At 32.9% G+C, this 21,092-nt stretch overlaps 1 protein-coding gene across 6 annotated transcripts in view; it reads left to right on the forward strand.

Annotated features, from left to right (window-relative positions):
- Positions 1-21,092, forward strand: part of NBEA (neurobeachin) — a 696,720-nt gene that overhangs the window by 328,949 nt on the left and 346,679 nt on the right. For all 6 annotated transcript variants that reach the window (XM_058547999.1, XM_058548001.1, XM_058548000.1 and 3 more), the window contains one exon: positions 18,412-18,473. In XM_058547999.1, coding sequence (XP_058403982.1) covers positions 18,412-18,473 — 62 coding nt within the window. The remainder of the gene's footprint in view (positions 1-18,411; positions 18,474-21,092) is intronic.

The raw sequence follows: 21,092 nt of genomic DNA on the forward strand, positions 1-21,092 counted from the left end.
TTGAGAAAGCAAAATGGTGACCACTGAGGAAAATGGTTTGGAAGTTTCTTGTTAAATTAAACATCCACTTACCATATGACTCATTAATCCCATTCCTTGATATTTTCCCTAGAGAAATGAAAACTTAGGTTCACATAAACTTGTACATGAATGTTCCTAGCAGCTTTATTTGTGATAGCCAAAAGCTGGAAAAACTCAGATGTCCTTCAATGAGTAAAAGATTAAAAAAAAAAAACTATAGTGCATTCAAATAATGAAGTATGACTGGGCAGGAAAAAGGAACAAACTATTAATAAACCTTCTACTTGGATGAATCTCATAGACATTATTGTGAGTAAGAAAAGCTCATCTCAAAACTCTTGTTTTTTTTATGTTTCCATTTTTTTTTTTAATTCTCAAAAAGACAAAACTATAGTGATAGAAAACAAATCAGTGGTGGCCAGGGGTTATGAGTAGGGAGAAGGAGTACTGTAAAGGAATAGTACAAGAGATTTCTTGGGGTGATGGAATTATTCTGTGTTCTGATTGTGGCAGCGATACATGAATAAATACATGTGTTAAATCTCAGAAATTTACACACAAAGTAAAAAAGTCAATTTTAATGTATGATAATGTAAATTTAACTTACATTTTTTAAAGAGCTGTGAGGAAAAAATACATTACTTACAAAAATAAAAATTATCACCAACTTTTAGTAAGAAATTATGCAAACCAGAAGATGATGGAACATCTTTAAAGTACTGATAGAAAAGATTTCCCTCTTGGAATTCTTTATCCAATGAAAATATTCTTCAAAAATGAAGGGAGAATAGAGACTTTTTCAGACAAGAAAAGATGACAAAATTTATTGCCAGCACATCTATACTATACAAACTGTCAAAAGAAACTGTTCAAGTTAGATACAAAGAAAAGTGCAAGAATAGTTAATATTTGGATATATATGAAATATTGTTTTCTCATTTTTAATTAATGCAGAAAAAGCATTTGTTAAAATTCAACACCAATTCATTATAAAACCTCTCAGGAAAATAGGTCCCAAAGAGAACAAACTTAACCTAAAATTGGTATCTACGAAAAACCGAGAACTAATGGCACACTTAATAGTGAAAAACCAAATGAGATTGAGAAGAATTTGCCTCTCACTGCTTTAATTCAACATTTTGCTGGAGGACCTAAGTAGTACAGTAAGGCAAGAAATAAAAATAAAAGACATACAGATTGGAGAGGAGGAAGTAAAACTATTTTTAATTGCAGATGAAATTATGATGTATATGGAAAATCCTGAGGATCTCATACATTGTTGATTCTGAATGTAAAATGGTACAACTTTGAAAAACAGTTTGGCAGTGTTTTTAGTTAGACAGTCACTTAAAATTTGACCCAGCACTTCAACTATAGTTATTATTCAAGGGAGATGCAAACATATGTCCACATAAAGACATATATAAAATTTCATAGCAACATTCATAATAACCACAAACTTCAAACAATTACTATATTCATCAAAAAAATGAATAGATAAACTAATGCTTGTATATCCATATGATAGATTACTACTCAGCAATAAAAATAAAAGAACTACTGATACTCATAGCAAAATGCATGAATATCAGAAATGTGCAAGAAAAGCCTGACTCAAACGAGTTCATATTGTGTGATTTTATTTTGTATGCAACACTAGAACAGAACAAATCTTTTTTATAGTGTAGAATGCGGGGCAGCGGTTGCCTGGGGTTAGCGGTGTAGAGAGGATTGACTGGAAATAGGGCAAGGGAACTTTTGGGGGAGCAGATGGTACTGGTGGCTACATGGATGTATAAATTTGTCCTAACTCAAAGAAGTATACGTTCAAAATGGTCACATTGTATTTTGTGGAAACTATCCTTCAAACAAGTTGAATTAAAATGGAAAAGTAACTTAGCTGTTGAATATGAGATGCACATTTACATGGAAGCGGTAAATGTATAGAAGTCAAGAGGTGGAGGAATAAAACCAGACCACTTGATTTCATGATAAGTAACCTTTGGTTATCTTGGAGACATTTCAGAAGAGTAGTGGAAACAGATACAGAATTGTAAGATGCGAAAGTATTTGGAAAAGAAACTGACAAAACATAGACATGATGTTATCTCATTGGCGACAACAACGAAGACACTCATTGAAAAAATATGACAATGAAACAAAAGAGGAAAAATGGTAGAGGTTCAAGTGACTATTGACAATTTTATTCATGGAAGGGAAATCTATGCCTGTTAGGAGAAAGGGGAAAAAAACCATTGGAGATGTAAAAATGAAGATGCTTGATAAAAATAAGAGAAATAACGCAGAAAGAACGTCGTGAATCAAGAAGGGCTCAGACCCAGCAGAGAAGTTCGCTTTGGAAGGGAGCAGGGATGCTTCTGAATTTAGAAGGATAATTTATAGGATAGGAATAGACGTGGGTTGAGGGAAATGTAAATGGAATTTTCTGCATCCATTAAATTTACTCAATTTACCCTCAAGGATATTCTAATTCAGTTTTAGTTGATTCTGTGTTCAAAGGAATAACTCTTCTTGAATTGACCTAATATGCTGAGCATCTTGTCCAAATTACTTTTTTCCTTACAAATAAGTAAGGAAAAAAATTGTCCAAAAAATAAAACAAATGTTTCCCAGATGTAGATGTTAACAAAGATTTTTCCATCATAGATAATTTCTAACATGAAAACGATACCCTCTAAGAGGAGAAATTGTAGTCTTTCATCATAAATAGAACATATTAAACTGCACAGTTTAGTATTTCAATGTGGAAATCTTTTAGCCAATAAATATGATTAATACAAAGAAGACATGATTTGTCAACAATGGTTTTACTAATGCCCTCAAACCAGTATTTTTTCATTCATTAAAATTATTATGACTCTTAGTTCATATACTAATTGACTAGCTGAGCTGGAACTGTATTCCAGCAATCTTAACGTAAAATCAAGTATTGATGAGAAGTCAGAGAAACTGTATTTACCAGAAGAGTTTACTTAAGAAATATAGTCAGAGGTAACACATCATCTCCTAGTCTCCTAGGAGAGAAATTAGAAGTAAAGCATACAGGAATGCATCTTCTTCACAGAGAGAGGAAATATGGATAACAACATATAAATCCAGAGTAGACTATGAGTGACCATCTACAAGTCGTGGATGGCACATCTGAATAATCTGCTACAGGAATAACTGAAAGCGAAGAATTTGTCATCAGTAGCACATAAATTTACCCCTTGCTGAGAAGTGTGTCATCTACTTTGATGTGGTGATTGGAAAATATTTTTGTTTCACAAAATAATAGAGTGTAGTACCTATATCATATATTCCATGATAACATAATTTCTTAAAGGAATAGTTTTCTCTTTTGTCCTAATAAAGCTTAAGTATTCATATAATTTTTCATGTAAACCAGGGCAATTCCAAAAGAGAAAGGGCTCATATTTAGAATTAACACCCCGGCAACTGGTATGAGCTTGGATTGGATTGTCTTGGCAAATCAGGACATATGGATGCTCTAAATACGTACAGTTAATAACGTGAAGAAAAGATTATATATTCCATGAAATGTATAACATTGAATAACAAGTCGGTTTTTGGAGGGTACGCATGTAGTATATATTGAGACAGAGAAGTATTTTTACATTGTGAAAAAGTTGCCTGAATACTGATTTGAATACACCTATGGTAAACTACATGGGATCTTCCAGAAACTTAAGCTTGAAATCAGTATAGACTTTTATTATTTTACCCCCTGAGATAGTTAGGCACATTAGAGAAATATGTAAACAATTGGGAAAGAAAAACTAAATTGGAAAATTTAAAAGAGGAAATATATTGCTGAGCAGTTCTATCATATTGTAGTCGTTATATTTTCCAGCCACTTTATGTTCTTGTTATGGACACAGTATTGCTATAGATTACAGTGTTTATCCTGAGTTTATTTAGTAGCTGATGGCTCTCTGTGTCCCTCTTTAGGTTGCTCTAAGGAAAATCCAGAATTTTTTTTATTGAATTCTAATTGTTTTAGAGTATAAAATGTTATAAATTTGTTTTAATTTTATAATATTAAATTTCATGCTTTAAAAACATTTGACAATATTTACATTTTTCTTCTGTTTTAATAGATTCATGGAAAGCATGTACTCCCAATGGTTACAGTGGAACCAAGGCTTCTGTGGCCCCAGGTGGCAGGGATATATGAGGATGGTGGGAGATGCCTATATGTAAAATTCAGGCAGTTATGGACAAGATTCCTACATGAGAATACTTTCCTATTGTTGTAAATTATGGAACAGGAGCATCTGGGCATGGGACTAGAAGGGCAGGGGCAGTGCTTGCCACATATAAATATTCTCTGTGCCGGCTGGTAGAGTGATTGATCCAGGCAATGAAACAGAAGCCAATTTATGGATTATTTATGCAATCCTTTAATTTCAGGTAATTGTAGAACCAACAAATATAAAGCCTTATATGCATTTAAGTGATGCTTTGTATATATAGCAGATAAATTAGAATTTTCCCCTGGTGATTTATATGCTTACACATGATAGCTACAGAATTCAATGAAATCAATGTATTTCTAGTCATTGAAGAATATGAGGGATTCAAAAAAGTCTTTCTATAATTGAACTTTTTTTAATGATCAGGAAATGCTTTCCATTTACCTACATTTGCCTGGCTGGCTCCTTTAGATCTTTGCATCATGAACTTCCTCTGAGAAAACTTACCTGATGTCCTAGACTAAGTTAGGTTCCCTTGTAACCTTTCATAGCACAGTGCACTTTTTCTTCAGAGCATCTATCAAAATTGTAGTTGGCATCTCATATTTGTGTAATTACTTGGTAATGCCTCTATCACCTACAAGCTTTTAAGCTCCGCAAGGGCTCCGGGACCTGCCGGAGTACCTGCCATAAAACATGTACCCCAAAAACACTTGTGAATGGATAAGTGGATGGTAGAACAAATGAAACTGTTATTTATAATAAAGTAGATTTCAGTTATTGGTCTTACTAATAGATGAGAAAGGTATAATTTACTTAAATTGAAATAATGGACAAAGTAAAAATATCTTGATTACCTTATTCCTACATTGTCTGAGGATTTTGTGAGTGATGATGATAGTAACCAATTTTAATATTGCCTAGGAAATAATATACTTCAATACAATACAAACAAAAAAACTTTAGTTTATATTCTAAAAAGCTGACATCCTGCTATTGCTTTATTCCCTACTATATTCCTAAAACAAAAATTTGTAAAATAACAGTACAACACACAAAAACACAATATGGATGACATATTGGTCAGGTTTAAACCTGGCAGAGAAACCAGGTATATAAGGGAAGTGAAGGCACCAGAGACAGAAAATTGCATATTTGTTCATGACTACTGTTGCAAATTGTGGAAAGTCAGTGACAGTGAGTTTGCCAAATACCCATATTCTAGAGGAAGAAAACTAGATCCTAGTCATCCATGGAAGAATTTTGAACAGGGAATGACAAAAACAAAGTATGATTAAGAAACAATCTGTCAGTTATATACAGGGAGGTTTAAGTTGGAGAGTCTGGAAGCAGAAAGAACAAATAAGATTTTATTGAAAAAATCTAATGTTTATTTAAAGGTCTAATGTGAACAAGGACAGATTGAAAAAGGACAGCTAGAAGATAATTCCAACTCAGATAAAGTATATAAAGGTGAAGAAAAGCCACTGGCTTCATTTTCTCTACCCATTGCCTGTTTTATCTTTGTGAATTTGACGTGTCTGTGCCAATACAATGCAACACGAGTGGCCATTTTATGTTCAAAAGTAATCCCTGCTAAAACAGTTACCAGCCTTTCCTAGGCTCATCATAAAACTGAAACACTTAAGGGTTGCGAGTTAAAGTGCTATGAATTCCCAGAGACAGATTCTGTGAAGGACTTTAATCTTTATACTACCACCAAATACTGCCTGTCAGTTGACCCACTTTTCATTCTTATTTTCCAATACAGAATGAAGTAGAAATCTGATGTCCAAATAACTGACCAGAAGCCTGTACTTTTCCATAGAATTTCCTTTCCACTGTGATGCAGCTACTGTTTAGTCTCAGTTTAGCCCAGTAAGATATGAAGGAAGGGTTAGAACTGTGGATATTCAAGTCAGAAGGAACTATAGGTGTCCTTTAGTGCAGGAGCCAGCAACCTTTTCCTATAAAGGGCCACAAAATAAATACTTTATGATTTACCGCCATACAGTCTATGTCATAACTTCTCAACTTTGCCATCGTAGTGAGGAAGTAGCCATAGACAAGACGTAAAGGAATGAGTTTGGCCATGTTCCAATAAAGCTTTATTTATGAACGCTGAAATTTGAATATTATATTTAATAAATTTAAAATGTCATAAAATATTTATATTTTCCCCAGCCATTTCAAAATATAAAAATTATTCGTAGCTTGCAAGCCATATAAAAACAGGAGGTGGGCCAGCTCTAGTGATATTCAGATTACAGATGGTGACACATTAATGGTGTGGTGTAGTCATGGCATGCCATGACATAGCACAGATCAGGGTATTTTGCACACAGTGAGAGGAAGTACTGTTTTATGAGACATTTGTTTCAGTTATATCTACCTATCATGGTGTAAAATGTATTGCTTTAGGTTGTAATAAAAAGTTTCAAAATCATTAATCTGTTTACCAGCAAAGATTTTTTAGTATCAAGAAATGTAAATGTTTTAGCTCAAGATTACACATCCGGTTAGTTTGTACTAAAACCAGATCTTCAAATATTCACTCCAGAGCTTCTTCAACTTAATTAAAAACTAGATCCAGATTAAAGAATTCTATAATGCTAATAAAATTGTCTAGTTCTGAGGCCTCAGGATAAACTCAAATGTTAAAATATTTAGAAAGAAGTGCAAGAACTAACTAGTTTGTTACTAACATTCAGATTATTAGTAACATCCTCCCACTTGTGTTTTAAACACCAATACAACTAAAGGGAATATATTCAGGCACATGTTTTTCTGGTCCGTGATCTCTGCTGTCAAGATATGTTGTTCCCTGTCTCTAGTTTCAGAGATTGAGGTCAGGCCCAGGGCATGTCACCCTTGACCATCAGTCTCCAGTCTGTCTTTCTCAGGTATCAAAACAGTTTTCCACATTACAGATGCCCCTTGATTAGGCAGAGTAGCCACAATTTAGTTGGACCTGGATCACAAGAGAAATAAGACCTTTCTGCAGTAACTCTTTCCCCAGAAACCTTCCCATTTGCAAACTTTGGTCCTTTGTAACTATTTCCTAGACCTCGCCTCATACCATTCTGATATTTTTCCTATAGGTGGACTCCATTTCATTATGTCCCTGAGAAATTGTAGTACTTTATAAACTGACTATTTCTCATCCCATTATTGCAAAGAACAGTAGGATAATGATTTTGTCTTTAGTTCTACTGTACAATAATGTAGACCAAGATTGTATAAGTTTTTTCATACACGGTGAGATTTTGATCAACTAATATTATTTTTCTACTTCATCTATTCTTAAGATAGTAGGTGTATAGAGCTGTTATCTCTGTGGACTTTTCCCAGAGGACTAAGCTTTTCTCCGATGTCTTCTTTCAAGTTATTTTCCTGTGTAGCGTCTTTGTTCTCACTGCATTCCTTTGTATATACATTACCCTCCATGTAGAATCAGTGTTTTTAATCTATTTTTGCTTGGTAGTCAGCTAACAGAATTGACTGTATTGTATATAAAATAAATATAAACTATTGTGCATAATAGAATCCATGAGAGCTACAATTTAGACCTGTGATACCAGTTTTAACTTCTAGAGGATTATTTTCTCCTCCATATGGAAATATGACCTGTGACACATGATGTACATGTTATTATCCATGCCCAAAATGTTATTCTCTCTGTACTCAGTAAGGTTTTTCTAATGACACCTTTGAAACTAGTTACTCAAAAAGATTATACAAGTAATTTCAACAGCTGTACTTTGCAACATTTAAACTAGAAAATAATCTTAAATATGTTTTCTATTTACGTATTTGTTTTGATATAGAGAGAAATCTTGGGGCTAGATATACCATCAGGAGTAGAGAAAAGTTGTTTGTATCAAAATAAACAAATTCTGTTTTACAAATTGAATAATATCATTTGTGATTGCTGATCTTGGAGTAATCTCTAAGTCATTTTTTCCAAGAAATTAATAACTATACATTATTTCAAGTTAAATATTTCCTGTTGTTATTTCTCAATTTCACCATTTTCTTGTAATCACAATAGGAATTACTTTAATGACATCATTTATCTTTCTTACCAAGTCAACATCCTATAATGGTTCTGAGACAATGCTTGGTCTCCTTACATTAAACTGATCAGTTTATCTGCCTGTCTCCTCCATTAGAATACAGTCTTATCTAACTCAAGGAATGTATCTGTCTCATATTTGTGCCCTGGCTTATAGTCGGTATGCAGTACTGTTGTTCTTTAGAACTGAATCATTGAATGTCTTTAGTTCTTGGAAATGACTAGCCACCCCCCCACCCTTTGACAGACATTTTTTATGGTCATTTATTGGATTCCATTTTTTAGATTTCCCAGTTCATACTATTTCAAAAGATAACTGTTATTTGTAATAGATCTATTATTGCAAGAAGGATTAGAGGAAATAAAAGCACCATTTACTTTTAATTTATGAGTAGGTCTAATATTTTATGCTTGAAGTGTTATTTTTTTTAATTGCAAAGCAATTCACTTACTGACTTCTTTACTGTATCATTATTGCATTAGATTCTGGTATATAACCAAATAGTTTGATTCCAAGACTCTGTATTGAGGATAGGTGTGAGTTAGATGTAGGATTTTCTGGTATAGGCAAAATAATCTTGTTAATTTAGTGATCTGTATTTTTCTATTTATATGACCCGTGGCATATAATCCCACTAAATTATTGCTTGGGCAGAATCATGTACTTATAATAATTTCTATGACTTTTGAGAATATCTTCAATGTTGTAAAATTTAAAGAACTTCCAAGTTCTTCCAGGTTCCAAGAACTTCCTATTTCATTGCTAAGAATGAATAAAACTGGGCTGATTACTCATCTCTACTTAACATTTTGCTCTAAATGGAGGATTCAGTAAAGAAAATTTAGCTTGGGTCATATTGGAGAATTTATTGCTTTAAGCACAGATAAGAAGCTTTGTGAAGGTCTAGTTTGTTTTCTCAAAGTACTTCGACAAGTAAGCCTATAATTATTAAAGTTAAGGCACTCTTGAAAATAAGTGAGGTTTATTTGACTGACCTCTACTTAAGCCTACCTTACCCTGAAACAATTTTTTTTTTTTTTGCTGTATGCCTTTCTTGCAATAATTATCACATAATTTTGTTTTACCAGTTATGTTGCTTAGTTTTTTATCTTTGACATCATGAATGCATTAAGAAAAGTAATACATAGTATTTTTATTTGCATTATATTTAAGTATTTGAAAGAAAAAGAGCCAGGGTTTTTCTGAATCCAAAATTAAAGAATTTAAAGGTATATATGAATAAAAGCAACTTTAAATTTAAATTTATTTGAATTTGAGAACTTTAAATTATTAAATGTATGTATTTGAGAATGTAAATAAGTCAGAATCTGAGTAGTTTGGAACTGTAACTATACATATCACATGTTTATACATTGCATATTTAAAAGGAAAACCCCATATTTATAGAATATAAATTATTGTTTTATTTTAATGTGAAGGCATTAATATAGCCATTTTTATTCAGCTGTAACTATTTACTTGATTTCATTGTATGACTATTTAACTCAGTATATTGTCTCCTTTTTTGGTTATTAATATTTCTTGAAATACACGTTAAAACACATATAGCATTCTTATTATTTGGGACCAGAGTTTTTCTTGGGTAATGTCAAAATTTAAACCAGACAGAGTTTAGTAATTTTAGAATTAAATTGATGCTTTTTGGAATTTGAAGGAACACAGGGAGAAGAAAAGAAAGTTGATGTAGGGGAGTGCTATAGGAATAACAATTGGTTCTGTAATTAAATTTAACCCAAAGAGAATTGAGGGATCCAGATGATTTATGATAGTGAAAATGTTTCTTATTTCCCTTATTTCATCCTTATTCATTGCTGTTGTGATTAAATCAGGAAGTCAAGAAAAGGGCAAGACTCAGGTCAGTCACTTCTGTAGTGGAAGCTTGAGTCTAATACTATGAATAAAAGTGTTTAATGAAAATCTCAAAAGTAATTGTTTTATTTTGAGGCATGGTGCTTTAATGTAAGTTTTTTAGTATAATTCTCTCTAAGACTCCTTCATAAATATATTATCTTTGTAACTGGGTTGTTAGCTCCTTGAGGTCAAAGACTGTGTTATCTCTGTGCATACAGCAGTGGCTTACTTATAGTTCCTTAAATAAATTATTTAAATGAAAATGTCTCAAGAGACAAGCCAACTCAAAACTTAATTAATTCCATGACTTGGAAATTGTAATCTATTTTTTAGTATGTGTAAATGAAAAATGATATTTTAATGGAATGTTTAAACGGAAGTTAAAGTCACATAGTGACAAGAAAAGAGTGACACTAGACATCAAGAATTTGCCAGAATATTTACTCTGATATGACGTTTTTTGATGGGCTGGCACAGACATGGTTTCTAAAGCATAAGTAACAAAAGGGTAAATTTGCAGCAGTGTTTCACATTTAATAGGTGTTAATAATAATGCCGTGAGAATATCCTCTTCAGCTCAGCTCATATTACGATCAGATCACTGGTAAATATCTATGTAGGAACTATCACTATAACTCATTTTTTATTGTAGTCTATCATTCTGTGGAAGAATTATCTATGAAAGTCTTAGGAACTTCAGCTCTACCAGTATCCAAAAATTCCTAGCAGAAGCAAAAGTATAAAAAGGAAAAAATATCCACAGCCAACAAGATTCCTAGGCTGTGTCAACACAATGACCAAAAAACAAAACAAAACAGTTTAGAGAGTTTATTTCAATAAATCAGTCAAATGACTATTTGGATATTGTGTAACTATGATTACAGCTAATTTTGTTTCTGAGCAACTTAAACATTCTAGATTTACAATTTAAAAGCACTTAGCCAACCATTCCCATACAGAAATAAATTTTTAGTTCTTCTGAATAAATGAAATTTCCATGGGGAAAGATGCAGTATCAAATTACTTGAAATTGCAATTAATATTAATTTCTTTATGAATCTTTCAAATATTTAATGTGAGAGAGTACCACTAATTTCTGACTTTTAAAAAGCTGAGTCACATTTCTTTTACTTTAATAAATGCCTGAAATCCCTTATTCAATACCTTAGAGCCAGATGTGTTTTGTAATTCAGATATTTTGGGATTTAAGAAAGGTAATAGGTGACTATATGTATATTTCATAGCATCTTCAGGGGAGTCTGGGATAGCTCATTAATCAAACACATTAATAAAGTCTGCAGTAATACATAGGGATAGTCACAGTAAGTGGAATAAAGATTGTAAATAGCATCACATTAACTAGGTGAAATTTTGTTGATAATGGAGTTTGCAACAATCTTACAAGAAAGCTTTTTCAGAGCTTTTTGGATTTTGGAATTATAAAATATCATAGACATACATCTAAAATAATTTCCACTGCACTTTTAAAAATCTGTAGATGTCTATGTGAGTATATGTGCTCTACACACACATGCACATGTATGCACACACCTTGGGATGAGTGAATAGTTTTATTGGAAGACAGCCAAGCTCACATGTTGAGATATTTTTTATGGTGGCTTTTGCACTACAATTCAGAGTTGAGTAGTTGTGACAGAAACTTATGTCCGTCCTCAAAGCCTAAAATATTTTATCTGCACCTTTACAGAAAAAGTTTGCTGACTCCATATATGATAGATCCAGAAACTTCAGTTTTGTTCCTAAAGACAGTAAGACTGCCGTTAAGTTTGTGATAACTTAGTTTTTAGTGCACTAAAGTAAATCAATGAATGAATGAACTCTCACTGTCTCTACAGTATTTTGAGGGTTTTTTGTTTCAGTTAAAATTTGTAACCTAAATATAAAAATAAGCTGTAATAGTTTAAATACATTTTAAAAAGCTTTTTCTTAGTAAATGAACTTAACGTTACTTTAGTTCCTTTAAGATAACATTATAATTGTTTCCATTTGTAATGCAGTTTTAAATTAAAATCTCTGAAAGAACATGTAGGCAAATCTTCAAATGTCAAGTCAAAATAGTAAGTATTAGTACTTGTACATATATTAATATCAGTTGTAGCAATAAAAATTCAAGCCATTATTGTTATTTTAAAGGATGGTTAATATTGATTTTTTTTGTTTGGTGTTGGTTTTTTGATTTTAACTTAGAAAGTCACACTAATTGCTCAGCTTGCTAATTTTAAAGTTTTTGACCTTAATAAGTTCAGATGATTTAAAAGGTAACACTGAAAGTAATTTTTTACAAAGAACGTGTCACAGTGATGAAATAGGGAAATAAACTGTATGTTTCAGATAAAAAAGTGAAAGAATGGTAAAAAAACCAAACAGGAAATTGCTATTATGCTGATAGAAATGTGTAACATTGCAAAAATCATAAAAGATGTATCCTTTATAGTTATACACTGTATCTTATAGTGCTTCATAACACAATGTGAAAACTACAGAGAACAGAGAATTTTAAAGACCTTACCAGCTGTACATCACTGAAACTAAAACAGATGAAGCATCGTGAGCACGCAAGAGTCCTTTCAAAGCCTATAGTCTTATTCAGCATTTATTATGGAAATGAAACTATTTCAACTATTTCAGTGTGATTAATCTCTACTAATTTTGGAGTTTAAAAAAGTTAAAATCATTAGAAAGTGATTTAGAAACTAGTCTTGGAGCCGGCCCGGTGGCGCAAACGGTTAAGTGTGCGTGCTCCGCCGCGGCGGCCCGGGGTTCGCCGGTTCCGATCCCAGGCATGAACCGACGCACTGTGTGTCGAGCCATGCTGTGGCGGTGTTCCATATAAAGTGGAGGAAGATGGGCACGGATGTTAGCCCAGGGCCAGTCTTCCTCAGCAAAAAGAAGAGCATTGGCATTGGATGTTAGCACAGGCCTGATCTTCCTCAAACAAAAAAACAAAAAAAACTAAATAGTCTTGAGCAGACTGGATTTTTAAAATTCATATTATTGGAATAGTCATATCTATTTGATGGAAATTAAATTAGTATATTTTATTATGAGGATAAATATAAAAACTAGATCTTAAAACTAGATTGGTAAGATTAGTTCGAGTAGTCTACTAGTGGGACTCTTATAAAAACTCCACGACTATATTTTCTTCCACATCATGTTATCTGTGTGACTTATATCTGGTTTGTCAGAGTTATAGCATCTATACCAAAAAAAACAAACAATCCTAAAGCTCAAAATTAATTTTTTTGCCTATATTTCTAATTTTGTCCAGAATGAAACAGCATTTTCTGCAAACCTGTGCCTTCATTTGTTTTCTCTCTCTCAGTTAAAAGCACCATCATTCATACTCTGTTTGCTCCTTTAGCCTTTAACTTCATATTCAGTTGTCTAAAATACCTTATTGTCTCATTCCAGAATGTCTTTTAAATCTGTCTCTACTTGCATAGTCACTGCCCTCAGTTTAGGCTTTCATGATCTTGACTAGACTTTACAGTTGCAGGTTTCTTCCTATTACCACTGACAGAAAGTGATCTTTCCAAAATAGATGGGATTCTGTCTGTCCCCTGCTTAAAATCCTTCAGTGGTTCCTGTTGCCAACAGGAATCGTATGCCATGTATGGCCTACCTCCTGTCTACCTCTCTATCTTCATTTCCACCCACTTCCTTCCATCCTCCGCGCTCCCTAGCATAACATTCCAACTTCGTTTTACCAGCTATTTCATGTTTCTTTATACCTCTAACATTTCTGTCACCTTCAATGACTTTTCCTTCTTCCCTTTTTTTTAATCTAGATAAGTTCAGCATCATCCAACTCAAATATCACATTCCCTATAAATTCTCCTCAGCAGAGTTGCTCACTATCCTTTCTGTGCTTCTAACACTTTAAGATTGTATATCATGATTATTTGTTTATGTAATCTGTCCCACTTTCCTCACTTCTTTTTAAACTTAGTATCTGGCATGGTGTCTGGCACATTAAACATGATGCTCAACAAATGATTTTTGAGTGAATTGGGCTCTCGTTCTAAAAAATATTCTTATTTTTCCTCAAAATCTTACTTATTTTTTTCTCTGTCAACTACAGTAGTTACTCAGTGAATGATGGTTTCTAGATTTGTTCATTTAATGGATATTTATTGAGAATGTACTCAGAGCACTGCCCTAGTCATAGAAGTCTATTGATCTCCTCTCTTGGAGGAGGCCCCTTGCTGAAAGAACACTCTGATGTTACTTAAAAGATGAGTGCTACCTGTGAGTGTGATTCCTGGCTGGTCACTGTAAAGCTTCGTACCCTTCACCTCCCACTGTGAGGAACATCCTGCCAGAGATGGATTTTCTCCACACTATTTTAAAGTTTAAGGGCTCTTTTAACTTGGTCTTCTAATTCTACAGATACGTAGTCAGACCCACAGGTGGACTCAAAAGAGTTCTGATAGCTCTGTGTTACAACAGCATCACTGTACCTTTCACTGTTCTTGTATTAAGGAAAGGTAGGTTTATCCCACAAGTCAAACTTTTAACTTCACACTCATTTTGCAATTTGGTGTGTTTTGGTAGGGGCTTTTGGTTGATTTTTGTATTTATGGCAAGGGGAGTATATTTTTGAAAGTAGAAACTGATGTCTTACCCCTAGTGTGAACCCAAAAGAACTGCCAGTGTTCTAGCTGATGGCAGCTAGACCCATTCTTTGTTTGCTGCCTGAATCTGGACCACCTCAAATTTGTTCACCTAATTAATCATCTCAAGCACTTGTATCTTAACTGCTCAGCAGAACTTATCTTTCAATAGTGTACTTCATAGTATATTGAAAGGCTCTTACAGGCAGTTTTCCCCACCTTTGGAGTACCTCCCACATATACAAGCCTCCTTCCCTCATACATTTATTGTCTACACTCCGGGTGTTCACTTTATAACTTTATAGCTGGTTCACCAGCTATAAAGCTGGTAAGCTAGTGTGGTATGCAGTATAGGATTAGTATTTCTAGTCAGAATATTTATCCTGCTGAATATGTACTTGCTGGTGAAAATGTTCTGTTAGTTGGTCAACACTTCTAACTGGATTTTTGTTGGAGAGCCTCATCTGTACAGCTCCTTTGGGGTCTATTTCTTAATTGACAAGGCAGGAAAAGTCATCATGGACTAGAAATGCCATAACTGGGTCTTAGTATCATTTCCCCCATTTTATAACTTGCTCTAACTTCTTCCTTTTAACTTTCAAAAAAATTTATAATTTTATTTCTTTCAATCTTTATCTATCTTTGAATTTTACCCTAGCCATACATTCCCACTTTCAAACACCCCCTGTACCCTAGCTATCCATCCCCTAAACTATAGGGGTCTTTTCAGATTTTTTGTTGTTCCCTGCTTTCTCTATACTTTTTGCTTAAGCTAGTGCTTTTTGTCCCCGTCTGAACTTCTCCAAGAAAACTGATAAAATCATCCATGTTAGAATTAACCATTATGACCTTTCTCTAGTCACATATTGGCATCCTGTTAATATTGAATTATTTATGTAGCTCTGCAGCAAAGATGAAATTTGCTTTCTAGTTAGATGACTTGAATTCAGGTCCCAGTTTCACCACCTACTGAGTGAAACACCTTGGGCTAGTCACTGAATCTCTTCATTTTTTATCTATCACATGAGGTAACAATAACTAATTCAGAGAGTTGTTAAGAGAATCAAATGAGACAGCATATATAAAAGTGATTTGTAAATGATAAAGCTCTGTGTAAATGTTAGGTGATCTTAGATTTGAATTAAAATATGGAGCACTTGGGAAGGTATAGGTAATATCTCGTTCATTACCATAAACTCCCAAGTGCTAATGCTATACTTTGCTTATACAAGGAGATATCAAATGAGTTGATATGATTCTGAATTTCTTGCTAGATACAAAAAGGAAAAACTCAACCTGTTTGAGACATGCATTTGTAAAATATTTGCCTTATGCAGAGAGCCTGAGTTATTTATTTATAGCATCACTAGATCAATTTGGCTTTCTTGAGTTATACAAAACCATGTTTATTACTTACATTTTAAATATGGGTGATATTAAATTGTCAAATATAGATGCTCTTTTATTTAGAAAATGTGCAAGGATAGAGTATCATCAGACACTGCTTATATTTTCAATATCTCTAGTAAAAAACATGGAGTTTACCTATTTGTTTTAGGAATACTTTTGTTAACACTTAGAAATAGTTCCAAGCAAACTGATTATATAATTTTTGAGGGTTGATAAGTCTTCCAAAATTGCCTCTGCTTGTGTTTTCATTGTCAAGGTTAGGGTTTTGTTGTTGTTGTTGTTATTCTGAGGAGAATCCATTAGTTCATTCTGTTTGAAACTAATTAGACAAGACACATTAGTAAAGGTGCCAGGGTCTGTGGAGTTGAAATCACAATGGCCTTTTTCAAAGCACTGAGAGTACTGTTTGCAAATTGCAACTTTACTATCCTGTCAATTTGTTGTTATTTCTTTTGAACAAAGCATTGATGGAGTATTTGTTTATATATTTCTTATGATGGAATGATAGAATTTATAAAAATTATGCATGCTCTTGTTACATGGGTGTTTTTTAGAAGTTCATTTTAAAATATTAGTCTGTGAGAAATGAATATAATTGCCTATTTTTCCTAATTTTTACTTCAAGTTATGTATTAAAAAACTCTAGTACACAGAATATATGCTGAATAATTCTTTATATAGCCTTACTGTCTAAAATCTAAATTGATACAGAGTACATATGCGTAGTCCTTTGGCATTTTACTTAGTTTTTCTTTGTCAGAATTTCAAATAGTTGAGTAGCCAACAGGTGATAAATGTTCCATTAATCTTTCTGACTCTCCAGCTCCTGAGAATGAGAATTGCTGATCAATTACAGCAATTGTCTCTTAAATGAGCATTTCACATCTGCCTCTTATTTCATTAGTTAACTGTCTGCCCAAAGATCTGATAAGATGGAATACTAGTGCCTTTTTACAGCTTGTTCTGTCTGTCTGTACAATAAGGATAGGGTCGTTAGAAGAGTGGACACACAAGGGTATTTATCCACTACCTACAATAAATATACATGCTAGTGTCTAGAAGGCATTTGAGACTGTTTATTGAAATCACCTTAAGAAGAAAAAAATAAATGGTTTTGCTTCAACTTTCCGTTTAGCAACAACTAATGTAAGACCATGGCATTTCTTACTATACAATGCTTTTACTGATTACATTTGTCCTCAAATAAAAAGAAAAGCAAGTCTATTAAGTTATTTTAATTTTTAAAAACACTGGAAAACCTCTAAAAATATTTTTTTAATTAGCTAACATCATTAACATAATTTCGTCCAGGGATTGTGATTAATCCGTGGTGACATCTTCCTCTATGTTGGCACTTCAAAAAACTACCAATCATGATCTGCTTTCTTATTATATAAAATGTTATACAGCAGCCATCCTTTTAATTGGAAAAAGTCTTGATGAATAATTAATGTTTAAACTGTTTATAGGAAGAATATTTTCTGGCCTGTAGAATGGGAATAATAATGGTATGTCACAGAGTATGAATGAGAATTAAATGAGACCATGTACATAAGGCATTTACACAGTGCCCAGCACATAGTAAGTGATCACTGAGGAATAACCATTAGTACGTAGTATTATTAGTACATTTATTCCTCTGAGGTCTATTCAGAGACATGGAAGCAGAACAATGGAAAATTTTAGAAACATTGCTTAATATGTTAATTGTGTGTGAAATTCATTTTATTATCTTAAAAACAATGGACAACCTATCGGGAATTACCTATTTAGAAATTATTTTAATTTTGTCTTTTGGAAGAAAATTTAGGCAAATTTTCAATGATTATTGTAATTCACTGCAGGAGACAATCACATAGCAAAGGTCATTGGAATAAAAGCAGCTCTAAAAATTTTGATCACCATCTCCCACCTTGTTTAAATATAAGAAATTCCTTAACTAAATAAATAACCCAAGCACGAAGTCAATTTTTTAGTATTTTAAATATATTTTTGAATATCTGAATATTTTTAAATTAATGCTATAAATATATGTGTTGGTGAATGTTTCCATTCATTTTATTTTAGGAGTTGTATTGTAAAGAAAGTTTTTATAAATTAGAACTATATAATGAATTAACGGGGAATGATGATTTCTACCACTGTGATTCATTCTGTTCTGACCTTTCTTTCCTGTAGGCCTCGTTTGTATGAAGTCCAGCACGTCTGTGGTTGAGCTGGTTATGCTGCTTTGTTCTCAGGTAGGAAATCGCTTTCGCTTGATTACAGTAAACTACAGGAGGATGCTTTCATGTCACTAACAATAGAATGTATGTGCATATACATGTATGTTTGTATATTTTTAACATTTCCATCTATTTATAGAAAAATAATTTATATTGAGAAGTATTATGTAGATGGTCTTAGCATGTAAAAATTGATTTAGTTTCCCTCTCCCTTCTTCTCTGTTTAGCTGTCTTATTCGTTCCCACCCTTCCGTATCCTTGTATGGTTCTCTCTCTTTATCTCTGCATATATATATATATTTATTTATTTAGATCTTTTGATATCCTTCTTTACATCCCACCTTTTAAAAATGATACAGTATAATTTATAATTTTGATGTTTATTGCTAATTACATGGTTTCTCCTTCTCTATTAGATTAGAGATAATGAAAACTAAGTTTTTTTCACTTAATAGCGAAACAAAGTACTTAATACAGCTCATTAGTGAGTGGGCTTTGATATGATACTTTGCTGCTTTCCTTTCTTTAAAATGTAATTTGTATATGTCAGTGTAAATTCTAAAAATCTACTTAGGCTATTTATCTTTAATAATCACAATGAAAAATAGAATTGTAATTGTTGGGTATTGTTTCTTTTTAGCAATTATAAGAAACTAAACATTTATATATTACATTTTTATGATAACTAAAATACACATCTAATGATCTTTCTTCTCACCTGCTCTGTCCAGTCTCCTAGTGCTCTTAATTTTCATATAAGTATTAAATATTTTGTAATATGAGAATGAAAAAAGAGCTTATGTATATTTGTAATAAGTAGTTATTACATTTATTCCTAGTTTCCCCAATAGAAAGAAAAATACATCTAAACTGTTTCTAGTTACTGACCTGATGTCTGCCTAAAACCACAGCTAACTCCCACATAAACAACAATATGACTTCAATTGATCCTTTAAAACATCAGCAAAAACAAGACAACCAAAAACTTACCTAGTGATTTCCAGTCTTCAGGTTTACTGTCTTAGAGATTGTATTCACAGGAAAATCTTTAGGTGCATTTCCTCCTTTTCAGCCAGGGAAAATACTAATAAGGAAGAAGTTGAAGAAAACAGCATTCCTGGCACGAGTTCATCTGCAGGGCAGTTGAAAATTGTGACCTAATGCCAGGGTCCTGTGTTCGAGAGACATTCTGAGAGATCTGTCTGGACCATTTAGGTTCTTAACGATGAACATTTTTTAAAAATGCTTTTATGGAAAAAAATAGCTTAAAATTCCTTCTTCCTTAGCTCTGGGTTTCACTGCAGTTGAGAGAAATAAAGAGGAATGTAGCATTAGGGTCTAGTGTCTTTGATGGCCTCATCATCTAATCATAGGTTTAACATTACTCATTTGCTGGCTCCAGGAATTCCTGCCATTAAGGGCCCTAGAGATGCAACTTTGCCTCAGATATTGATTGAAAGGAAGAGTGAGAAATTTAAGCTCTCTATGCAGTGCACTTTCTTTCAGTGTTTCAGCAAAGGAATATTATAAACATATCTCTGTTTGATTTTTGAGTTGAATTTTTTTAAATAATTCAGAGTGTATTTAAATATTTCAAGCAGTTGATTGATTAAATATACCTCATTTAAGTAACTTAAAGATGTATGTTTGTAAAAAAAAAAAAGGCTCCAATTGTTTTGTTATTTTCTGTTAAACTGAAATGCTGCTTTCCACAAAATATTTTTAAAGAAACAAATGAGTAATCTTCCTTCAAGACAATTCAGGTGGGAGGATTTTACTCTTCTACTGTGAAATTAGCTTACAAAATCATCTTTGTAGATTGTTAGTTGTTCCATGGAAGTATAAATCCTTGCTTTTAAGGACACAGAAAAAAAATGGACATCTTCAAAATTTCTTAAAATTATTTGCCATTTTTCTCTACTACTCAAATTCAAGATGATTTATATCTTATTTTCACCCATTAGCAGAGCAACCATGGCAGTAGCAGACTTCTGATGAAGAGAAATAAATACAGTTAATGGTGCTATGGAGATTGCTTGGCACAGCACTCTCCGAAGCAGGGTTTTCTTCTGCAGGCCTTAATGCATCTCTCCGACAATGGGGCTGATCCCTGTAGAATCAGCATGGTTCTGTAGGCTGTCCTTCTGCCAAGGCAGAAGGCAATCTTGAGGAATCTTTAAAGCTGCAGAGTTCTGAGTTATCTTTTTGTTTTATTTTATAGCACTTCACAAGTATTGATAGCTTCGTGTTATTATGATGAACAGTTATTAGTACTAATAAAACAATTGAGAATCTGAATGAGTAGCTATCTTGATGTACTATATATATATTTTTTTTTTCCACAGTGAGAAATACAACTAAGATATTATCCACACTGTGATTTAATTCTTGGTTAAAATAAGTTTTCAATGCAAATGGAATTTTCCAGTTTATTTATTTGCTTAAAGTGTGCTTTTCTTTTTCCAAATTTAAATAAACCATTGAAGGATAAAATTTTGTTTGGAGGGAAGAGGTAGCTAAGGGTTGAAAAAGGAGAAGAAAATACAGCATTTCCTGCAGCGTTTGTTTTCTTTCATTTGCTACAACACAGTAGATGCTTTTATTTTTATGCTTTTCATTTCAGAAATTGCATGT

Source organism: Diceros bicornis, chromosome 9 (genome assembly GCF_020826845.1).
Source record: "Diceros bicornis minor isolate mBicDic1 chromosome 9, mDicBic1.mat.cur, whole genome shotgun sequence".
Lineage (NCBI taxonomy): Eukaryota > Metazoa > Chordata > Mammalia > Perissodactyla > Rhinocerotidae > Diceros > Diceros bicornis.